Source organism: Nicotiana tomentosiformis, chromosome 8 (genome assembly GCF_000390325.3).
Source record: "Nicotiana tomentosiformis chromosome 8, ASM39032v3, whole genome shotgun sequence".
In the NCBI taxonomy this organism is placed as follows: domain Eukaryota; kingdom Viridiplantae; phylum Streptophyta; class Magnoliopsida; order Solanales; family Solanaceae; genus Nicotiana; species Nicotiana tomentosiformis.
In genome coordinates this window covers 60,566,409-60,589,516 of record NC_090819.1, presented here as the reverse complement: position 1 = coordinate 60,589,516, position 23,108 = coordinate 60,566,409, and the positions used below count along the sequence as shown (strand labels likewise).

At 35.4% G+C, this 23,108-nt stretch overlaps 3 protein-coding genes across 8 annotated transcripts; 1 reads left to right on the top strand and 2 right to left on the bottom strand.

Annotated features, from left to right (window-relative positions):
* The first annotated feature begins 2,778 nt into the window (after positions 1-2,778).
* LOC104101474 (uncharacterized) lies at positions 2,779-5,481 on the top strand. Its single transcript, XM_070183536.1, has 6 exons — positions 2,779-3,124; positions 3,330-3,519; positions 3,742-4,116; positions 4,210-4,292; positions 4,404-5,014; positions 5,155-5,481. The coding sequence occupies exons 1-6, from the start codon at positions 2,779-2,781 to the stop codon at positions 5,479-5,481; spliced, it is 1,932 nt and encodes a 643-aa protein (XP_070039637.1).
* Positions 5,482-5,961: 480 nt separating this feature from the next.
* On the bottom strand, positions 5,962-10,632 carry LOC104101468 (uncharacterized). Of its 2 annotated transcripts, none has more exons than XR_004508325.2 (9): positions 10,168-10,632; positions 9,010-9,836; positions 8,708-8,909; positions 8,491-8,622; positions 8,015-8,113; positions 7,332-7,842; positions 7,107-7,199; positions 6,432-6,970; positions 5,962-6,343 (listed from the first exon to the last, which is right to left on the bottom strand). XR_004508325.2 is itself a non-coding variant. In XM_070182372.1 (9 exons), exons 8-9 carry the CDS (start codon positions 6,641-6,643, stop codon positions 6,172-6,174), a joined length of 384 nt encoding a protein of 127 aa, XP_070038473.1. In that variant the 5' UTR covers positions 6,644-6,970; positions 7,107-7,226; positions 7,332-7,842; positions 8,015-8,113; positions 8,491-8,622; positions 8,708-8,909; positions 9,010-9,836; positions 10,168-10,632; the 3' UTR covers positions 5,962-6,171. The 2 variants fall into 2 exon arrangements, 1 of the variants encoding a protein (XP_070038473.1); XM_070182372.1 differs by having other exon boundaries at positions 7,107-7,226.
* A 2,851-nt stretch (positions 10,633-13,483) lies between these two features.
* Positions 13,484-19,189, bottom strand: LOC104101467 (cellulose synthase-like protein D3). 5 transcript variants are annotated; one of them, XM_009608912.4, is made up of 4 exons: positions 19,036-19,189; positions 16,890-17,797; positions 15,794-16,601; positions 13,484-15,463 (listed from the first exon to the last, which is right to left on the bottom strand). In XM_009608912.4, the coding sequence occupies exons 2-4, from the start codon at positions 17,744-17,746 to the stop codon at positions 13,709-13,711; spliced, it is 3,420 nt and encodes a 1,139-aa protein (XP_009607207.1). In that variant the 5' UTR covers positions 17,747-17,797; positions 19,036-19,189; the 3' UTR covers positions 13,484-13,708. The 5 variants fall into 5 exon arrangements, with proteins under 5 accessions (XP_009607207.1, XP_009607208.1, XP_033513339.1 ...); XM_009608913.4 differs by having other exon boundaries at positions 16,890-17,791; positions 19,036-19,186; XM_033657448.2 differs by lacking the exon at positions 19,036-19,189 and adding an exon at positions 18,835-19,004.
* Positions 19,190-23,108: the final 3,919 nt, after the last annotated feature.

The window sequence follows — 23,108 nt, the reverse complement described above, 5'->3', positions numbered from 1 at the left end:
ACAATTTTAACTTGAATCTATTAAGTTCATGCATTAGGACTTAGGTAAGTATCTTTGACAGTGGAATTCTAGTTTAGTAGCATTGCAGTGACAACTTCACCACGTACCATTTTCACTCCCAACAAAAACTCTTCGTGTCTATCTTCCTTCATTATTACAAGTCCATCTCACCCTAAGAACACCTTTAAAACAAAATTACAACCAATGCTTAAAATTAGAGGTCGCAAACAAGCGGGTCGGGTCGAATATGAGTAATGCAAAAATAGGTTAGTTATCCGATCAATATGGATAAAAAATAGATTAACCTGCAGATAGAGCCGTCAAAATAGGCTTGACCCGTGAGGTCAGCTTAACCCAGCCCGCTACTAGGGTAGGGTTGGGTTAGGATTTTTTTAGCCCATTTAAAACTGAAGCTTATAAGCCCGGCCCAAGCCAGCCCGCTGGCCCTTGAGGCTTGACCGAGGCTAGGTTTGGGCCGGCCCGTGGGCCAAAAATTAATTAAATTTAAATTTAAATATTTAATAATTAAACAAAATAAAAACTAAAAAAACTATTAACTATGATCCCCATTCTCCAACCTTAGATTGCTCATTTATCCTTCCATATCAACTAGAATTTAGATTTTTGATATGCATGTAGCATGACAAGATTAATATTTTTTTTGGCTTAATTAACAAAGAACTAAGATAGTTTTAAGTGGCCAATAATATTTTTTTTAAAATAATATTATTGTAAGTGGCCAATGATCAGTTTGGTTACTTTATTATATTATTAATAATTAAACTATTCTTCAGTATGGAAAAAAATCAAGTTTTAATACCCAAAAAAAAATTGACAACACTAGCAAATTTCATGAATTTTAAAAATTTTATGGACTATAATGATGAAATCAGCAAATGATGTTAAACTTAAATTAAAAAATCCCAACATATAAACTTATTGAAGCAATCCCTGAACCTGAGAAAAGTGAAAGAAAAGTATTAAAAAAGTATTCATATAACGTTATAAAAGAAGAGCTAGAGATACAGAGAATTTGCATTTCAATTGTGAGATTCCTTATCAAAATATCAAGATTTTTGTACGCTCTAAACAAACAAAAGTCATTTATATGATTAAGAGACTATGTCAAGAAGAATTAAAGATTTGAAGAAATTTTTTTCTAAAAAAATTGAAGGGCCGGCCCGCCCTAGCCCACGACCCTCTTAGGGCTGGGTTGGGCTGGCCATTTTAAGGTCTATTTAGATTGTAGGACGGCCCGCCCTAGCCCACCGGATTTAAAAGCCCGCGAGGCTTGGGCTGGGCTGGCGCGTTTTGACATCTCTACCTGCGGATAATATTGGTATCCATTTTATCTATGGTTTCTTGAATAAGTTTATTTTTGGGAGAATCCTTAGTCTCTCAAACTTGAGAAACCCCCAATTTGAACCTTTAAAAATATAAAATGTTAACCACATTAGTTATTCATTTTCTAAGTGGATAATATGGTTCTTGTCCATATTTGACCCGTTTCTAAAAAGTTCATTATTCAACCCATTTTTTAGTGGATAATATGAATGGATAACTATTTTGTTTATCCATATTGTCACCACTACTTATAATATAATGATACTTGTAGAAGTAGCCAATTAATAAGCGTGACTCCGATGCTCATGTACACTTTCCCTTGTTTCTTCAATTGCTAAACGCTAATCAAAAATTTGCACGATGTGTTCCTCTATACGGATTGGTCTTGGCAAAATATCCTCCATTTTAACTTTTTTTAGAAAAATATTTCGCTTTTGACTTGAATACCATAGTTCTTCAATTTTTAAATCTTGAAATTCTTGTTTGGTTGTGGAAAATAGAAGTTAATAATTGATTATTGTTAAAATTATCTGAATGTTGATAATTTGAGCTCAAAGTTTTAGTTCAAACACAGTTTTGGTGATTTACTCTAAAAATCTCAAAACGTCATTATTGGACCTTAGAAAGTAATGAAGAAGACAAAGTGCATTTTTTTATTTGGTATTATTTGACTAAATTGGTGATTGGAGACTTTTGTGTTGGTATTTGGAAGCTTTGTTTTAAATTTAAGATTATTTGGAGAAGATTTGGAGTGGTTGAAGTTGCAAATTCGAAAAATACTTTGTTAAAATAACACAAAAACAGTATGCAAATTGGGTAGAATTCGATGAACGACTTAATTGATAGGTAGAGTAAATATAGCATCAACTCTACTAACCCGATAGACAATCCTTGAAGAGCAAAAGTACGATAATCGGGTAGACTTCGATGAACAACTTAACAAATAGGTAGAGTAATAATATCATCAACTCTTCCAATCCGGTAGAGAAATCCTGAAGAGCAAAGGTGTGACAATCATGTAGACTTCAATGAACAATGTAATTTAATCAGGTAGAAAAACCCTCAAAGAGCTATGTGCGGGTTCGAGGGCCATCTTTTAAAGGGATTTTTTCATTCCTATACACTATATGAAACTTTATTATCAAAAATATCCATGTTTACTTAATTACCCAGCCTAAACACGTTTTGTCTACAAATTCTATACAATTATTTAAACTAGAATCCTTTATGCAGTAGCATTCCTTTTTTAGAAGCGGGATTTTGAGATAGCGTAGGATTCTACCGATATTTTTGCAACGCAATAATTGCAATGAATTAAGCCTGCAATTAAGCCGTTTTTCTCACTATTCTAATATTCTGGTTTTCTTTGTCTATTCTGGTTTCACAACCATAAGCAAAGCAATTATCTACAATTGTACTGAATTCCACGAAATAATGTCGAAAATAGTTATTATGCTTCAGCTAAATGGTAATTGGGATATCTTTGGGAGATACAAAGATTTTAGTGTTGACGGAATTGTAGTCAGCGAAAATTCAAATTATAATCAATTGAATTCTGCAATCACAGAGCATCTAATGATCGATACATCAGAAATAATCATCGAAATCAAATACATTATCAATGAACATTGTCCTCCAATGAAAATTCGGAACGATATGGGAGTTCAAGTATACATGGAGACGAAAAAGAAAAACAAAAGCATAGGAATGTATCCGCTATGTATAACAGTGCGTGATTTCGATTTGGAATGCAGTATCTCTAATTCAAACACAATTGCAGGTTTGCTCTGTTATATCAGTGGTGATGTTTGTTTATATTTCATGCGTTCTTCACTTTTTCTACAATATTTCTACAAAAAAATTACATAACAAGTGTAGTTCAACTATTATGAATATAGAAGTATTGAATTTCACGTGTTCTACGATTTTACTATAAATTATCTATAATATATGTCAGAACTGTAGTTAGCTTTAATTGATTGCAGGTTCATCTGGAACACTGAAGTTGATTGATATGCCAACATCTCCGGTGATAGTGGAATATGAAAGTATCATCATAACAGAACATACGTCAAGTGTTATTGAAGTAGGCCAAGTATACAAAGACAAGCAAACAATTGCCAGTGCAACGAAGCATTATTCTGTCATGAACAAGTTCCAATTTAGGGTGAAAAGGTCTAGTGCTAGAAGTTAGGAACAGTTCAATGGTCAAAAATCATATCTTTGTTTAATATGTAGTTTATTTGTATTTTTTTTGTATAGTTTGTAATATCATTGTATACAAATTGTAGATAATTTATAGTTTTTTTATAAATAAATTATTAACTATAAGATTTTTATGCTTAAACAACCTATTATTTTGTATATAATATTTTTTAAATTGTTTTTATTCTGTAGCTATTGCCTGGTATGTGTTGGGGATAATTGTACATGGCACTTCAAGTCCACCAGCATAAATGATTCAGCATTGTTCAAGGTTCAAAAATTCAACAGCTTGCACACATGCTCTTTGATGGACAATACATACACACAACATAAACATACTTCCGTGGTAGTTGGTAGCATGGTTATACCAAAATATGCGGATCCTAAGACAATTTACACACCAAAAGACATACAAACTGATATGTTGTCTGAACACGGCGTGAACTTAACATACATGCAAGTTTGGAGAGCAAAGAAAAGGGCTTTGGAATTTTTGAGAGGTCGTCCTGCTGACTCCTACAGTCGATTGCCTAGTTATTTGTATATTCTGGAGAAGACTTATCCAGGGTCGGTAGTTAAATTGCAGAAGACTGACGATGACTGTTTCTTGTACGCATTTGTTGCGCTTAGTACGTCAATCAAGGGCTGAAAATATTGCAGGCCAGTTGTAGTAGTTGATGGGACCTTCTTGAAGTCGGCATATAGGGGAATAATGCTAACAGCTAGCACAATGGATGCAGCGAGTATTGTAGATTTATTGTAGAAATATTATTGTAAATTTATTTTTTGTATGTATTTTTTTTTCCTCTACAGTTTTATCATGAAAATTGAATTTCTTTTGCCACATATGATAGGTAGCATATTACTACTGGCATACGCTGTTGTTGATTCAGAAAATGACACATCATGGAAGTGGTTTTTTGAGCAATTCAAACATGCATATGGTGAAAAATCAAATATGTGTGTTGTTTCGGATCGAAATGAGAGTATCTTGAAGGCAACATCTATTGTTTATACCGGCATGCCACATTATGCTTGCATGTGGCATATTTGGACAGATATAAGGTCAAAGTTCAAGAAGGGTCATCTAAAATTAAGCGAATTGTACTTTGCCACGGCACAATCATACATACTTGATGAATTTAATGAAAGAATGTCAAAGATTGAAGAGATCGACACGCGTGTTAAAGCATACCTATACGATATTGACTATCACAGATGGTCTCGAGTACATGCTACGGTGAACAGAACTTGGACGATGATATCAAACATTGCAGAGTCATTGAATACGGTAACAAGAGATGCAAGAGAGCTGCCGATAATAGAACTATTAGAGTACATGAGGACTCTTCTTGAATGTCGGACTAATAAAAAATTATTGAAAGCAAAGGATACATTCACATACCTTGAAAAAAAATACAACAAAGAGTTGGAGGACAACATGACACTATCACAGAAGCTGAGAGTAAGCTATATCCAATAACATCGGATCAATTATTCCATCAAACTAAATACATACAGTCATTGTAGATAAAATGTTGAATAATTGTAGTTATTTTGTATATGTTTCTGAAAAGTTATTGTGTGTTTGTAATGAAATTGTAGGTGAGGGCTTCAACAGATCACATCCATACAGTGATAGATGGTGTGAAGCGCTATATTATTTGTCTTCAAAACAAGATCTGTAGTTGTGGACAATTCCAGCTTGATGAACTTCCTTGTGCACATGCTTTGGCGGCTTTAAGGCACAAGAATGAGTCTTATGAAAACTATTGTTCTCCTTATTACACGAAGGAGAGCCTCTTGCATACTTATGAAATACCAGTAGACCCGCTGCCTGATGAAAGCAAATGGAATGTGCCACAACATATAGCTGAAGAAATTGTAATGCCACCTACCGGGAAAAGACAGCCAAGAAGACCTCAAAAATAAAGATACAAACCATATGATGAAATAAATACAAAGAAATACAAGGTTTCATGTGGCAATTACAGAATAGAAGGGCATAACAAAAGATCTTGTAAGAATGCTCCCAAGAGGAAACAAAATTTGATAAAGTCACAAGATGTTTTGATAAATTTTGTTGAGGTGTTCTGAAGAATTATAATTGAGGTGTAATTGTGTTGATAAATTGAATAAAGACTGTTACCTATAATGAAATATTTTCAGCTCTTAATGCAGTTGGTTTGTATTTGTTTTGTTTAAGTACTGAGTCTATTAATTTCATCCTTTCATAACTTGATTGGATTATATATTTTTTGTATGTATAAGACATAATTGTAGTTAAATTGTAAAGAAATTATATGCTAACAATAACGATATCAAGTACTAACAACTTTCAACCAAAAATAAAATAACAGATGTTTCCTATTCTAAGTAGTAGTATTCTGGATAAAATAATAAAACATAGGGTAAAATAATTGTAGCATAAATCTGCTACACATAAACTTCAACTGACTTGTTCTTAGATAACAATTTATCTACAACTTTACTACAAAACAGCTACAACTAAACAATCTAACTATAATTTTTCTACAGAAAAGGGCAACTAATTCTTCTTCTTCCGGACTTGTGTTCTCTCGTTCACACCTGGTGCACCTTTTCTTCGTCCTAATCTTTCAGTCATCTCGCTCTCACTAATTGCACCAGTATCTGCTTCTTCCTAGCATAATTCCAAAGTAGCGCTCCATAGCGTCTACGATGTTGGTCAATATCATAAAGGTCTTCCTTTGAAACTGCTAGCTCTCCAATGCTGACATATTCTGCAAATGCAGCCACGTATACACCACGGCCACTGCAAAAAAAATTAGGGGAAAAGATTTAGCATTCATTGTAAGATAAAATTTGTTAAATAGATAGAAGAAAAAATAGTTTTTTCATACAGTGATCCCTCTTTTTGCTGAGGTATCTCACCGACCAACCACTGAATGTCAAGAGAGTCAGTAACATATTTTTCAATGTATGCCTTTGTGTTCTTGTAGTTGATGTCTGGACGCTTGCCATAGAAGCCGGTGCATGACAAGTAGAGAGGGATCATAACAGCAAACTTATTGACAACAGATTCAACAAGGTTGTGATTTCGTGAAGAGACCATAGAATCATAAACATATAGAGCCCTATCGGTAATGTCAAACACAACCAACAACTAATAAAATTTCTCCACAATATTTATGGACATAATCACAAAATCAACTTGATCCCATGCAACATTTGCGAGTAGCATGTACCCCAGTATGTATTCTGATACGACGTCCCGGGGTTTGATAACATCAAGCTTATATTCGGCAGGAGCATTGATGTACCTCTGATAAATTTGTTCAATTCTAGTATTGAACATACAATCAGTGGTTGTAAACCGTATCTTGTTTTGAGGACCATATTTTCCTCTCTTTCTCAAATAGTATAAAATAACATCAATGTGCTGCATAAAAATAGATTTCATTAGTTTTCAATGCTTCCTACAATTTAACTACAATATATCTACAAAAAAACTATAAAATCTGGAGATGACAGAATAATACAGTTAGTCATTAAATTCTGACAGGGTATGTGTTTACCGAGTCGTTGAGGAATTGCCCGGGATGTGCCAAAATATAAAACCACTCCTTTTTATCAACTTTCTCCACTCCAAGATCATACCACGACTTGAGCTGGTTATTTTTTACAGAATAAGGCGCCTTCCTCATATTTAAACACATAGTAATTACAATAAATATGTAAATTCAAGTGAAAATTCAAAAGATGAATGCACTCGAAAATATGAACAAATTGTATAAACTAACCTCTTTGAAACTGAATCGGTACCAAGGTACAACCACTTGTTGAATTCTTCCAACAAGTTAGTATCAACATCTTCCCCAATAACCCCAGTAAATGGATGCTTGATGAGGAAAATTAGAGGTCCAACAGAAGTACTCCTACCAAAACTATAAAAAGGGAGAAAGGGGGATCGGGCATGCTTTCCGGGCTGCCTTGTTCTTCCTTGATGAACAGGGGTTGTTTCATCTTTGTTAAGCTCGCCGAACTTAACAATCTAGGAGAAGTTCTCTGGCAGCTCAAAATCATCAAGTGTAACTTCCCTTTTCTCAGATCAGGAGTCATTGTCCGAATCACCTACATTAACGTAGTCAGCTGGTTCACCTCCTTCTTCACAGCAATCATCTCCTTCTTATATAAGATTCTCTTCTTAAATGGGAGATTGCATTTTTGTCTCCTTCTCCTCATTCTTTTGTTCTCCTGGAATGCTTATTGTAGCTTCCTATTTAGGAGATTCTGCAGGCATAGCTTCCTTCACTGTTATAGTAAATATGTTTAAGTTAATAAAATTGTAGATAATTTGTACTAAACACTAACATCACTGCATACAAATTGTAGTTTAAATGTAGTAAATTTGTTGAAATGTTGTCCTGCATCTAATATGCAAAATGTATTATGAAATGTGATGATAACATATACTAAATCATACTTGCATTCTCTTCATCAAATGCCCCTTCAAATTGGGAAGATAAATCAACATGTACGAGAACATTCTCCTCAATTTCTATGTCATTCACGTGCCCTGTATCTAAGAAAATAATTGGAAATATAATGCATATTAGTTGATACAAAATTAGGCAATAGGTAGATATATTATAGACATAATATAGATATGTATATATATGTAGATATATTGTAGGCATAATATAAATATATTGTAGATATATGTAGATATATTGTAGATATATTGTAGATGCATGTTTTACTACTGCTGGCATGCACTTGTTTATCACTATTGCCCGAAAAGTGTTGATTATTCTTTTCTTTTGACTGCTCATCATTTTTTTGTAGAACTCCCAGCAAACTGCAGGCATTTAATTTGTTCGGCTATATACTTTATGAACGATAATATAAACTTAGACGTGATAAAACTATTGTATAAAATGAATATATTTCAAATGAAACCTTGGCATCAATGTTATCCTTTTGACTGTTTATCGCCTGCAAAACAGCCTTGATTGAGTCATTGAGTAGCAGTCGAATGCTACCTAGTTCTTCAAAAATATCTTTCTTAAAAGATCCAAGATCTGAACCAACCTACATATTAAAAAATAGAGAGTTAACGAAATAATTTGCATAACATAAATTAAAGAAACCATCCAAGATTATGTATATATGTTACCTTGTCAATATCTTTTCTTATTTTTTTTTTGTTTCAGAATATCTTTCTTGTCATCTATTTCAATTGCCTGCTTGTGTCCGGATGGAGATGCAGCATCTATCGGATGCTCGGACTTGGTTTTAACTTCTTCAAGGATGTATTCAACTTTATCTGGCAAATTAATTCTTGAAAGCTCTTCTGGTGCTTCAATTATATTGGTGAACTGAGTGAAAAAAAAAAATGAGAGTGACTTAGACATAATATTTATAAAAGTTGTAGATAATTTGTATTAGATTGTCTGCGCATAAGTGAAAATCATTTACCTTGATCCATGTTGGTTTGATCATTCTATCTTCAATTGCAGATAACCATATCTTGTCCTTACTAGCTGACCAGCTAAGTATGCGAGGGATAGAATTAGCAACCCTTGTAGCTATATCAGTGTTGACGGTAGAGCAATACTCATACAATCATATTTGCATAGCTAGTGCAAAGCCTCGAATGACATAAAAATGAACAGAAGGGTTGAGTTTGTGCCTAACAGATGAAGCAATTGTTTATAAGATTCATTACCCCATGCGTAGTTCGCATACTATCCTGAGTCCACCAAATAGAACCTAAAATGGTCTATCAACCCTGCATTGTCTTTGTCTGAAGGACAGAGGAAGAATTCTATGAGATATAGAATACACAACTTGATTGCATCCTCGTCGTTCACCCAACTACGGCTGGTTACAATTTGTTTTAAGTATGACTTCTCAACTTTTTCCTTGTTTGGAAAATAGCTTCTCATTATTTTACTGTCATACGTAGGTGTGTAACCAAAGTCTGTCACTTCCGTAAAATATCTCAGGCCACTAATCAGGGCAAACTCTCTCAAACCAAAATTCAGCCTCTGACCCTTTATCTTTGCTGAAAAAAAGTCGGAACCAGATGCATTCAATTCATACTTTATGAGAAGATGAATTGCTTGATTATGCATACATATTCTGGACAAGGAAAGCAAATAACCAAAACATGTCTTCTTAAAAAGTTTTAAACCATTTTCAGACAGTAAATCCTTGATTTGGCCAGGAATAGTAGGGTCGGATAATGTCTGAAACCTAATGATCCCATAATCAACATTAGGAGGAGCAAAAAATAGTCCATTCTGTAGCAAAAGGAAAAGAAAGTTATTAAAACAAGGCTCAAAACTAGAAAGCAAAATAACTACATTTATAATACAATTTATATACAATCAGATAAACAGAGTCAAAAACAGAAAATAAAATAACTACAATTTATCTACAATCTTTAAAACGGAGTCAAAACCAGGCAAAACGTTTATATAACAATGTATCTACAATCAGAAATCATAAATCTACACAATATAGACAAATTTTCTACAACTATAAAAATAAAAATTATGTTGATTCATAAGAATGAGAACAAAGTTTTTTAGCTTTAAAAAAAATATATTGTTGAAACTACTAAATTTTTACCTTTCCCAAAGACTGTTGGGGAACAGTTTTAGAAGATTTTTGAACTTTCTTATTTTTTGAAGGTTTTACATTAGGAGACACTCTAACATTTTTTGCAACTTTAATGACAGCTTCTTCTTCGACGAAATCATCATCGAAATCAATCTCTTTGCCTTTCCTTTTTGCATATTTGACAGGTATCGATAATTCACCAGCATCAATATCGTGCTTTTATTTTGTACGAGCTTCTGCCCTAACTTCACGAGAGGAAAGCCTGGGCTTGTTCTCTTCTTTTGCATGAGCTGATTTTGAAACCTTTTTGAGTGAATTCTCTGAGAAAATACCCAAATCAAATGTAGGAATATCGGCTCCTTTATCTTTTTTAGGGCTGATCTTTGAAGCTATTTTCTTCTTCATTGAAAATCAAGCAAAGCACAGACGTTAATGGAGGTAATTTTTTGAAAAAGAGAGTAAAAATTTAGAATGCTTTTTGAAGAGAGTAAATAGGCGTTAATGGAGGGATTGTGAAATTTGTGGAGAGAGAATCGTGTTTGAGTACAAGATACGTGGGGGAGGGAGGTGGGATGTGGAGAGAGAAACGTGGGGAAGTGGAAGATACGTTAGAGTTATTTTAGGATACTAATTACTATCATTAATTACCTTAAAAATATACTTAAATGATAATTGGGTATATAATATGTAATTATATTAAAACTTAAGTAGGGAGGATAATATAGTTTCATATATTATATAGGAATGTAAAAATTTCTCTTTTAAATACCGCTTGCGGGGCCCTTCCTGTCAATCTCCAATGCTAATTAAGCCTTCTTGTGTTGGCCCAGCAGAAAGGTATAAGGCAAATATTTTAATGCATTTTGCTAGTTTGGAGTAAAGAACAAAGAGTGATTATGTGGGAAATTTTCGTACTTACTTAGGAATTTATAAAATATTTCATAATCTACAACTTGTATTAGAATTATAAATTCTACAATAAAATATAAAAGATACACTCTAAAAATGTGATAGATTCCCTATTAATGAGGAATCCTATTTTGCAATGTATCCTTATTTGTCCCTAAAAATTTTCCAATTTATTAATATTGATTACCACTATAAGCACCCACTTGCCTTAATTATCCGTGTATTATGCATCAATCAAATCATATTCCCTTGTATTATGCATCTATCATATCATATCCTTACCAAAAGAAACATGCCTTTGTTACTTTTAAATTTTTTACGAAATTATTTCTCTCTATTAGAACGGATCGATCCCGTGCTATACACCATCCAAAAATCTCAAAGGATTCTCCAAATTTGATCCTTCTTCACCTCTCTGTCAATGTAAAACCATGTTCCCCCAAGTTCTTTTATAATATAATATTGTATATTTTTTAATATATACATGATATATATTATACTCTATGTAGTATATTTATTAATGATGTTTTTTTTCCAGTTAAGTGCTTGTATATTTTATATTATATATTATATATATATACCGTATATTATATATATATATACCGTATATTATATATATATATATATATATATATATGATATAATATATTATTGTATATTTTAATTATATAACATACATTTTGTACAAGAAATATACAATATACTATATATTAATGGAGAAATTAGGGGGAAATTAATATGATAGATACTTTTAGATGAGAAAGAATCTTAAAAGAGAGGTATTAGGATACATTTTAGGTGAGATAATCTCAAGAGAGATATATTAGGAATATGAAAAGTTATAAATTTCAAAATAAATTATATTATATGTAATTTTATCAATGCAGTTATAGGAAACTTCAATAAATGTTAGAAATGTTGTATTCTATGTAAATTCCTCATTATCTTTTGACCCTAAAATTCAATGGCTTAGGTGACAAGTAGTCTGTCTTTTTGAACATATCAACAACTAACATATTAATAATGTAATTGAATCAGCAAACTTATCCGTAATTTTGACCAAACATATTTGTTGGCTACTCCAAGGGTTACTCTTTCCACCAAAGTATGGTGGGTTCTCAACTTTGGAGAATGGAAGGTTTATAAATTACCAAAAAAGAAAAAACAAATGTAAGAGAGGGACATTGGACCTTTTGGCATTAAGAAAAAAAACTTTTCTTGACAAAATAATTTCAAGCGTTGGATGATCTAATATGCGAAAGATGTACAGAAAATAGTATACTTGCCATCCCCCCCCCCCCCACCCCCCCCCCCCCAATTTCCATCCTTACTATGATCGTATTTTATGTTCAAGCAAAACTAATATTTCAAAAAAAAAAAAAAAAAAAAAGAATGTTTACTTAGTAAAGTATTTCTGATTGGAAACGTCTTCAGTTTTATCAAATTGACAAATTATGTTGAACTTGCCAGGGTCTACCACGGATAAATAGTTTACACTGGTTTGGTATTTAAGTTCAAATCATACAATTATGTTGACTACCAGTTGTTTTGTTCAACCACAAAACCTAATTCGTCCATTTGAAGTCTAAAAGATACCCTCCAAGATTTCTCTTTCGGATGCACGTTTTGATCTTGCGTTGCCCTATTTGCACCAAGTTCTAAAAAGGAGACATAGCATAATTTTCTAAGAGGAGTTAGAATACATATATATTGCTCCAACCTAACTTAAATTCTCGTCTTGGAGTTCAACAAGTAATTTGGATGATATTTATAATATGGTTGGTCATTATACTCTTCCCCTTGCCCCTCCCCTTCCTGAGCCGATGGTCTATCGGAAGCAGCTTCTCTGTCTCCTTAAAGGTAAGGCCCCTCCCCTTCCTGAGCTGAGGGTCTATCGAAAACAGCTTCTCTGTCTCCTTGAAGTTAAGGGTAAGATTTGCGTACACTCTATCCTCCCTAGACCCCACTGGGTATATTGTTGTGTTATACTCTTCCCCTTTAACAAATTCGGTCCCGGAATTCACGTACCTAAATATTCAAAGTGGTCTGTAAAGGAGCGATAATGTGTATTTGACCATTTCATTAACATTAAATAATTCAATCGGAATATAAGGATCTCCCTTTAGATTCCGCGAAGAGTCAAAGTACATAAGTCATGGAGTTGGTTTGCGAAGCAAAAAATTTTGGATTTGGTAGTACTCTGCAGATGACTTAAGAGCATGATAAGCTGCATCATCAAAGAACAAAATTGATAATACTTGAGCAGGCACAAGTAACAAGACTCGTCCAAATTGTATGCACCAAACATTAGGGTTGAAACAAGTTTAGAGTTTATTTGTTTAACAATGTCTGACTTTCCTAAAAAGAATCACAGTAAAAGCTGAAAACTTCACAGGAACAAAAACGGTGCTAAGCATTATCAAAATAATCTAACTTTACTATCTATCTTGAGGCTGTGATTACAAACAATGTATTGTACGTTTTGCCTCTCTATGAGCATAGAATCATAAACAAAAACTCAAGGACAATAGTGATCCACACAACACTTCCATATTCTGTTACAGAAAAAAAAAAAGATGAAACTAAAGAATAATCTGAATGGATTGTGGAGGAGCTAATTGGACTATGCCTGTTAGAAAAATCAAGGGAACTGGAATGACCCTCCAATTTCAGTGCTACCAGCAGGGGGGTTGATTGCAACCCAAAGGAGCGAAATAGTGATGGCAATAAGTCCTGACCAGACAAATACAATAGTTGGCGTCCTTCCACGCCTTCCCATCAATCCCTTTGAAAAAGGATAGAGATGAGCTAGCACCCAGAAACTGAAGAAAACCCCTCCTAGCAAACGGCTCCATTGTGGTATCGTGCTATATATTGTCCGGCTAAAACCAACAGCTATTGCGATCAAGTTAGTAATCATGATCGTAATAGGTGGGACCATCAGGGAAGTCCATTTGATAATATAGAGGTCAGCAAATTCATCATCATCATCAGCGGATGATTTTGATGTCAGTGTAAATGAAATCTCAATGCCAGCAATCACTTTTAGAAGCCCCTGAAGCACAGCAGCAAGATGGGCACTAGTGCCACCAATCAACCAAAATTGCTCATTACGCCACCACTCTTCCAAAGCAATGCCAGACCACTTGATCTCAAGCACCGCGAGCGCGCAAAGAGTCAATGTGATCACGAGGAGATATGTGAGGAAGGTGACATTCAGGGTCTGGACGATGAACTGACCAGAGAAAAGCGAAAGTGCTGGGAGGAAGCAGTAAACAATTAGGAATATTGAGGTGAAGGGGTAGATGCCACAGTTGAGGTAGGCAATCCGCTGCAAAATTTTCATCTTAGGACTAGCCAAAAAAGCATTGTTGCGAGAGAAGAAGATTTCAACAGAACCAGTGGCCCATCGGAGCACTTGGTGAAGCCTGTCGGTCAGATTGATTGGTGCAGTACCACGGAATGCATCTCGCTTTGTCACACAGTAAATAGATCTCCAACCCCTATTATGCATCCTATACCCCGTCACCACGTCTTCAGTAACAGATCCATAAATCCATCCAACTCTATTACCCCATTCAGTTTTGTCTTCATACCAACACGAAATGACACTGATCGCTTCAGCAACAGTGGAGGCATCAAGAAGTTCCCGTGGAATAGTTAAAGCACCAGGTGGTCGTCCATTCTTTACTGCAGGGTGATCAGCAAGTGGTCTCCCTTGGAATTCGGCGACCGGAATCGAATCAATAAGGAAACTTGAATTACCAAACCTTTTAGGAAACGAAGCAAGATTCATCTCCTCATCATCAAAATCCCCCATTCTAAGTGCCTTGTTGTCATCAGAGACAGAAGACACAGTGGCATTATTCTTGCGCCGACCAAAACAACAGCTGCAGCAACCAGGGTGGTATTCCTTGGTTCGTGGGGGGTCAAAACCATAAAGAGCAGTCCTGCGGAAGAGGCAACCGGTCCCAACATACATTGGACCTTGAAGTCCATCAAGGGCACGCATGTTGACATCAAAGAAAACAGTATTGTGATTTGCATAACGGTCGGAAGGATCAATTCCCTCAAAACGTTGAGGAAACTGAACATAACAGATTCGATCCCCACCTCGGTCCATCATAAAACACATTCCCTCCCTCATTGCCTGCGAGTTGTAGATGTAGTGATCACAATCAAGATTGAGAATAAAGGGGCCATTAGACATGATGGCTGAAGCTCGGACCAAGGCATTCATGGCTCCAGCCTTCTTGTTATGATCATAGCCAGGACGCTTCTCACGAGAGACATATACCAGCAAGGGAAGCCGAATATCAACTTCTGTTAAATCAATTAGACCATCATCAGCAGAGGTTCCATGTAAGGGTTCATCACTTGGAGGTTTTAACATAACCTGTATTTTTCCAAAAACACTAACAATGTTAAACCAAATCTATTACTTCAAGAAACTAACATACAAGTCATTGTCAGCTGACCAAGTGTATAACATAGCAAAATAATCGTACAGTTGGCAAAATGAGAAGCCCCTAAAGACGATTAATAATAATCAGGGAGAAGAAAGTAACTATTAAGTTTCTATCCTCTTTTTCCTCATCCTTGGAGGGAGGAACAACGAGGAGCGGATTCAGCTGGAGTGATCATATGCATCAGTAGTACATCAAACAATTATTCCCTTATCAATAAATAACTATGGAAGCAACAAATTAATATGAAGAATCAATACCTGTATGATTCCTGCATGATCACCCCTAGAGTGCTCAGGAGCAGAAACCATCCAAGTGCCAGGCCAGTGGGTCCCATCTGCCATCCAAGTGGCCTTTGTTATCTTGATGGGTTCCAAAAGCTCATCCCCAGCTGCCTCTCGCTGAAGCTTCATGGCCTTGATTTCTTCTCGAGCATTATAGGCATCAGAACGCCGACGAATTGAATCAGGGAGGCTATTGATTCGAACCTTAAATTCATCATATTCACGCTTCACCCGTCTGCGGTCCTTGACAAAATCTTGACGTACTTTGTTCTTGTAAGGGTCTTTCTTCAAGCTGAAGTAGGTTTCTGGGTTCCTTGGTTCAATATCATGTTTACGACAAAATGGGACCCAAATGTTGGCAAAACTTGCAGCTTCAGCCATTGCTTCAAACGTCAGAAGAGCACCTCCATCATCAGAAATATAGCACGAAAGCTTTTCAACAGGGTAATCAGCAGCAAGGATAGACAGTATCGTGTTTGCAGTGACTAGTGGTGGCTCTTTCTCAGGATCTGCAGTAGAGACAAAAATGTCTATACCTGGAAGATCAGATTTTCCTGTGGGATTGTTAGGAGTTGGTGTTTCAAATTTTTCTTTCAAAACATTAAGATCAGTAGCACGGTTGACGGGGCATAACTTTGGAAGCTGGTCAAGTAGCCAAGAGATTGCAAACCAAATCTCACAGATTATGGACATATACCATAACCATATAGCATCATTGTTTGGATGGGTGATCCTCCATTGAAGAAATAATCCAAGAACAACAACACGAATAAGAATCAAGAGCCTGTATACATGGAGCTGCGTCAAGACACCTCTCAAATAGGTAGAAGAAAATAACCAACAATAAGACAAACACTACCCACCATATAAAATTGGTACTACTTCAAGATAAAAACATCTGCAACAAACACAGAATCTCATGCACAGGCGTATCCGATATAATAATACAATAGTTACAAATTAAGCACAATAGCACTTGGATGTGAGTAGTTTCGCCTAATTTTGTTCTTGAATTCAAAGAAGAAGTAGAGAAGAAAGAATGCAGTAGAAACTGTTAGGGACAAGAAATTACCGGTATGGGCTAAGAACTCCAGCCGGTATTTTTAGTTTACGTGTAAGCGGCCTCCAAGGCTTGTTCAGAAGTTCAGAAGGCTCACCAACACGATCTTCTTTGTCATTTCCAAATCCCTCATCCTTTGGCCATATTGCATTTCCATATCCATACGTCCCTTTTGTCTCGAATAACCATTTATTATGATCAAAATCCCCTGTTTGACTCCTCATCAACCCTGAGTGGCTTCTTATTATCGCTGACTTATTACCTGATCGCATCAACGACAACCTCCGCTCCATTTTAGACATCCCAACGTTTGAAGGTAAAGACAGAGGTCGTCCAGAAGGATCCACAGCATTCTCAGCCAAATCGGTGTTCTTGTAAGACTCTTTACAACCAGGACACATGCCATCACCAGTTTTGACAGCATCAATGTAACAATCCCGGCAAATTTTAAAATCACACTCACAAGGAAGAATATCTTCACCCCTCTCATCACTCATGACTTTCCCATCACAACCAGGTATAGCACAAGAAGAACCTTTAGCACCAGCCATCTGAGGATGGTTAGTTTCTGACTCAATCACCTTATCCATCAAGTGAGCACGAGTCACACTGTTATAACCTCCGGTAAACAAGGAATTTGACACATACTGCTCTTCAACCCTCTGTGAAATTGAAGGATCCATAGGTTGATTATCAGGGGTTGGAGGGATATGCACTGTGTAGTTTGCAAATTCAATGCCACTAATCTCACTATCCAGGGATTCCCTTGATAAGTTCACATACCGACCCGACGAGGTCCTCCTTGCAAAGGTAACACCAGGAGGCTTACCCTGTTGGGAATCTGAGGCTTTGAAGGATCTTGAAGACATATTGTTAAAGCTAATGCTAAAAGACTACTCAATGACCACCAAACCCTGAAACTGCACAAGGCCAAATAAGTAACCAGAAAAAGATAGTTAACTCTAAGTTAAGAAATCAAGATTAAAAACAACAGTTCAAAGGATATACAAGCTTTGGATTTCAAAGGACTATACTTCTTTATGCAACAGGAAAATGAAAATCTTTTTGAAGATTCACAGCAAAAAGAAAAGCTGAAAAGTGGAAAAAATACTAAAGATCTTGTGCAGGTCAATGATGCAGAGAAAACCAAAGTATGACCAAAAAACTCCTCTTTCTCTTTTCCCAAAGCCAATTCTCTCTTTATTAGCTAAAAAGCATTAAAGGGGTCACCTTTTTTTAGCAAAAAACACTTGATCATTTTGTTTGAAAAGCATCAAAACAGTTCAAAATAAAACAACAATCACATAACAAGAGATTACCTAAACCCTGATGAGATACAGCAACAACTCAAAAGAATCAAGATTTTCCTACACCATCTCTAGGAAAACCCAAAAAGTAAGTTCAACTACACATCCAGATCCTTCTCTTCAAATAAAACTCTTCCCTACATAAATCTGAACCATAATGATTTTGCACAAGTAGAGAGAGATATATGACATCCACTAGCTTGCCCAATACTTATATAGCAATTACTAATATAAAGATTTTGACAACATTAATTTATAAACACAACGAGAATCAGCCTACTGAAGGCGTGTAAGAAACATTCAATACGTAATACCAATTAAATGTACACACACTCTACTTGCAAACATATACACACTACAAATTACAACTGTAACAAAGCTTTCAAATGGGTCCCGTTCAAAATGTTACAAACAGGACTTAGTCTTCCATTGTCCAATTAAATTATTTACAAATCTTTATTACGTGAGACAAAATACACATTACCCATTTTCCTCCCTCTTTCTTTTGTCACCCCTTTTTAAAAGAACTTTAAAAAATTGAATACTTAGTAATTACATTTTGAGAAAAAAGAAAACATCAGCTACGAAAGATTCAAACTATTTTGTTTTTTATTTTCAAAAAATTAACTAAAAAAAGCTCATTTTCACACCTTCCAATGTTGCAGCTTACAGCAGCCGGCTAAGGTTTTTGGTCTGTATCACAACAAAAAAAAAAAGGACACAAAAGCCCTGATACACACCGAGACCAAATAAATGTGCATATAATTGAGATGTTTAGTAAGAAAAGTAAGAGATCTGAATGAATAAGTTTCCATTTATGGGTAAAAAGTTGAGATATTTGTAAAATTTACCTTATCTTCTCTGCTATAAAGTTTTTACTAGGCGAAGTAAGCAGAGAAGTGTATGTGCATTTGGTAGCTTTGGACTGTTGCTGTTGAAGGTTTGATTTCTTAGTAAGGGCAGTGGGGAAGAAAAGAGTATTTTTTGTGATCAAACACGGAATTTGTGGGGTTTTAAAAGTAATTTGAGGGAATATAGGGGGTCGGTCTAAGCACGCTTGATACGCGGTGCAGGTGACTGTTTCCTGTGCGAAAGGGATGTTTTCACAATCTTTACAACCGGTCTTCATTCTTTCTTGCTCGTTTGGCATCCGAGATTATTTTGAGCCAGTATAAAATTGGATACCATTTTATTTTTCATTTGATTACATTATACTAAAATTGAACCGGCTACTTTATAACAAAATTGTAGCATAACACATTCCATAGGAATAACTATTAAGTACAGTATTACGATCATACATTCTAATTCTAGCATAAATTTATTTATAAATTAACGATTTCGTAGGATATAACAATGACAAAGTTGTTAGATAACAAAATCTAACATAAGATATAAAATAGTTGTGCCTCAAATTCAAAGTAACTTAAGTCGGTAAAGGGCAATAACGTAAATAAATAGTGTTTTTCCTAAAAATTTCTTCTTTTTCCAAAAATATTTTATTACAGTATCAGTTTCTTAAGACCAAAATATTGTGTGAACTTTTCCGAAAACATAGCACGTCCAAACTTTAAACACTACTCCTAAACTTCAAAATTCTCCATTCTTTTGATCAAAGATTGGCTAAAAAGATTGTTGTGGTGGTGCTCAGCTGTAGGTGATAATTCCCTGGTTCATCGTTATTTTAATAGCCCACCGTAACGGTGTACAACAGGCAATAGTTCATACAGACAACATTGAACTATTATGCCTTTCTCTTCGATTTTGTTACCAACTTTATCCACCTTGTTTCGGATAATTACCACAACTACCCCTCGCAAATTTTGAATTTCAAATGAAGAGATACTCGGCCAAAAAGATAATACTACGCGTTTTGACGAAAAGCAAAACAGGAGTATTATCCATTTAGCTTATGCCTATTGTAGTATTTGCATACTTAGGAAAATGTCCGGCGCTCCATTACACTACGACCCCGTTTGGATTGGCCGGAAAAAAGTAACTTTTCACTTTTTATGTAATTGAACTTATTTTACAAATAAGCAGTTACGTGTTTGGATAAAAATGCTTAAACTAAAAAAAAAGCTATTGAAATATTTGATAAACAAGTGCTGGTAAGCACTTTTTTCTGTTAAAATGACCGAGATGTCCTAAAGCTGTCAATACTAAAAATAAGTTTATTGATACATTTTTAATTTTAAATTAACTCAAATGCAGATTAATTTGTGTATCAATTCAGTTTAAGTTATAATACTGATTAGATAAGATTATTTTAATTAATATAAAGTACTTATTAGGTAAAGCATTAATTAATAATTGTAATTGAAAAATATACTTAAACTATATAAACAATTCATATAAAATTACCCACAAAGTCAATAAATTAAAGTGAAGTACTTTTAAAAATCGAAAAATCACGTAAAAGTTACTTTCTTGCTTTCTACTTTCATTTTTGATTATGCAAATGAATCAAAAATGGAATATGAACGAGTTAGAAAGCTTTTGAAGTTGAGAAACAAGTATTGCTAATCAGTTTAGAATACTCCTGAGGTTATGATACCAGTTAGGAAGAAATGGGAAGAAAAAGAAACGGGTTAGAGGTTTTAGTAAGAGAGCGTATTTTGGTAATAATAAAAGTATGTAAGGGATAATAGGGTAAATTATTTGGTCAAACTCAAGTAGCTCTTAAGCCCAAAAAAAAAATAAGTTGGGATAGACCAACTTATTGCTTTTGGCTTGTTTTTAGTTTTTTGGCTTAAAAGTAATTGAGTTTTTGTATTTGTCAAACACCAAAATAAGCTAAAAAGTGCTTTTAAGCTGGTTTGACCAACTTTTAAGCCAATCCAAACACCCTATATGCTGAATCTTTGCGCCAGTCAGCTTCCAGCTCACCATACTTCTCAAAAAATCAAAGACCCGTTTGACCATAGATTTTGCCAATTTTATTTTTGGCAAATACATGTTTGTTCATAGATTTTATTCATATTTTGGCAAATTTCCAAAACCTAAAATTCAAATCCAAAACCAGCTCCCAAAATATTACTATTACATTTTTTAAAAATTACCTCAAACTTTTGTATTTTATAAAAGAGCCCACCATTTATTATTTTGTAACAATGTTGTTTCGTCTTCTCGGTCATTTGATAGTGTATTATGTACTTCATTATAAAAATAATAATTTTGTACCAAATTTATTTCACTACAGGAAAATAGGTCTTTACCGATGGGAAATTCATACAATCGCATAATGATGCACTCATAATATCTGTACTTATAAATAAATCTCGAGTTAAGCGTGTGTTGATTGGTCTAGGTAGCTCGTCCAACATCATCAAATCGAGGGCCGTAAAGCAGTTGGGTCTACAAGACCAAATAGTGCCAACAATCCGGGTTTTAAAAAGATTCAACATGGCATGAGAAACTACCAAAGGAGAAATAACCTTGCCAGTAAATACCGCCAGGACAATTCAGGATACCCAATTCTACGTGATCGAGGGGGACATGAGGTATAACTCCTTATTCGGAAGGCCTTGGGTTCACAACATGAGGGCGGTACCCTCGACACTACAACATGCACTAAATTTCCCCACACCGGGAGGAATCAAGAAGGTTTACAAAGAGCAGCCGGTCGCAAAAGAAATTTTCACAGTCAATGAGGTGATCTTGATGTCCGCACTCTTAACATCAAAGAACACAGAGCCGGTTAGGAAGGAAGAAACTAAGTAGCAATCATCGATACCGCCCCCGACCGAACCAGTGAAGCAAGGAGCAGGCGAGGATGATGATTATAGAGTCCCTAGGTCGTTCATCGGCCCTGATGATTCCGATGCCACCAAGTCAATGGTCGAGGAGCTGGAGCAAGTCATATGATCTAACACTTGCCTGATCGGAAGGTATACCTGGGCACGAGGTTAATTCCTGAGCTCAGGAAAAAAACTCATTGAATTCCTTATAGCTAACATAGATTGTTTCGCTTGGTCCCATCTTGATACGACAGGGATCCCGCCGGAGATAACCACTCATAAGTTGAGCTTGGATCCGAAGTTCCACCCGGTTAAATAGAAGAGGAGGCCTCAGATCGAAGTCAACCATGCATTTATCAAAGACAAGGTATCTAAAATCTTTAAAATAGGTTCCATTCGGGAAGTTAAGTACCCGGATTGGTTAGCTAACGTAGTGGTAGTGCCTAAAAAGGGAAATAAATTAAGAATGTGCGTAGATTATAAAGACTTGAACAAGGCGTGCCCTAAGGTCTCTTTTCCTTTGCCTAAGATCGATCGCATGATCGATGCGATGGCCAGGCACTAGATACTCAGCTTTCTCGACGCCTATTCCGGGTACAACCAAATCCGGATGGACTCGAGCGATCAAGAAAAAACTTCTTTTATCACTAAATTTGGCACCTATTATTATAACGTAATGTCGTTCGGACTAAGAACGCCGGTGTCACTTATCAACGCCTAGTAAGTCGGATGTTCGAAGAACATATAGGAAAATCAATGGAAGTTATATTAACGACATGTTAGTTAAGTCCCTGCAAGCAGAGGACCATTTGAAACATTTGCAGGAAAACTTTGAAATATTGAAGAGATACAATATGAAGCTGAACCCGGGAAAATGCGCATCCGTGGTCGGATCTGGAAAATTCCTGGATTCATAGTGTCCAACCGAGGGATTGAGATCAATCCCAATAAAATCAAAGTTATAGAAGACATCACCATGGTAGACAGTGTTAAGGCCGTTCAGAGGCTAACCGGTACATAGCTGCCTTGGGCCGGTTCATATCGGGGTCCTCAGAAAAAAGTCATCGGTTATTCTCATTATTGAAGAAGAAGAATAACTTTTCTTGGACCCCGGAGTGCCAACAAGCTTAGGAAGAACTCAAACAGTACTTTTCGAGTCCACCCTTGCTCCATACTCTGTAGGT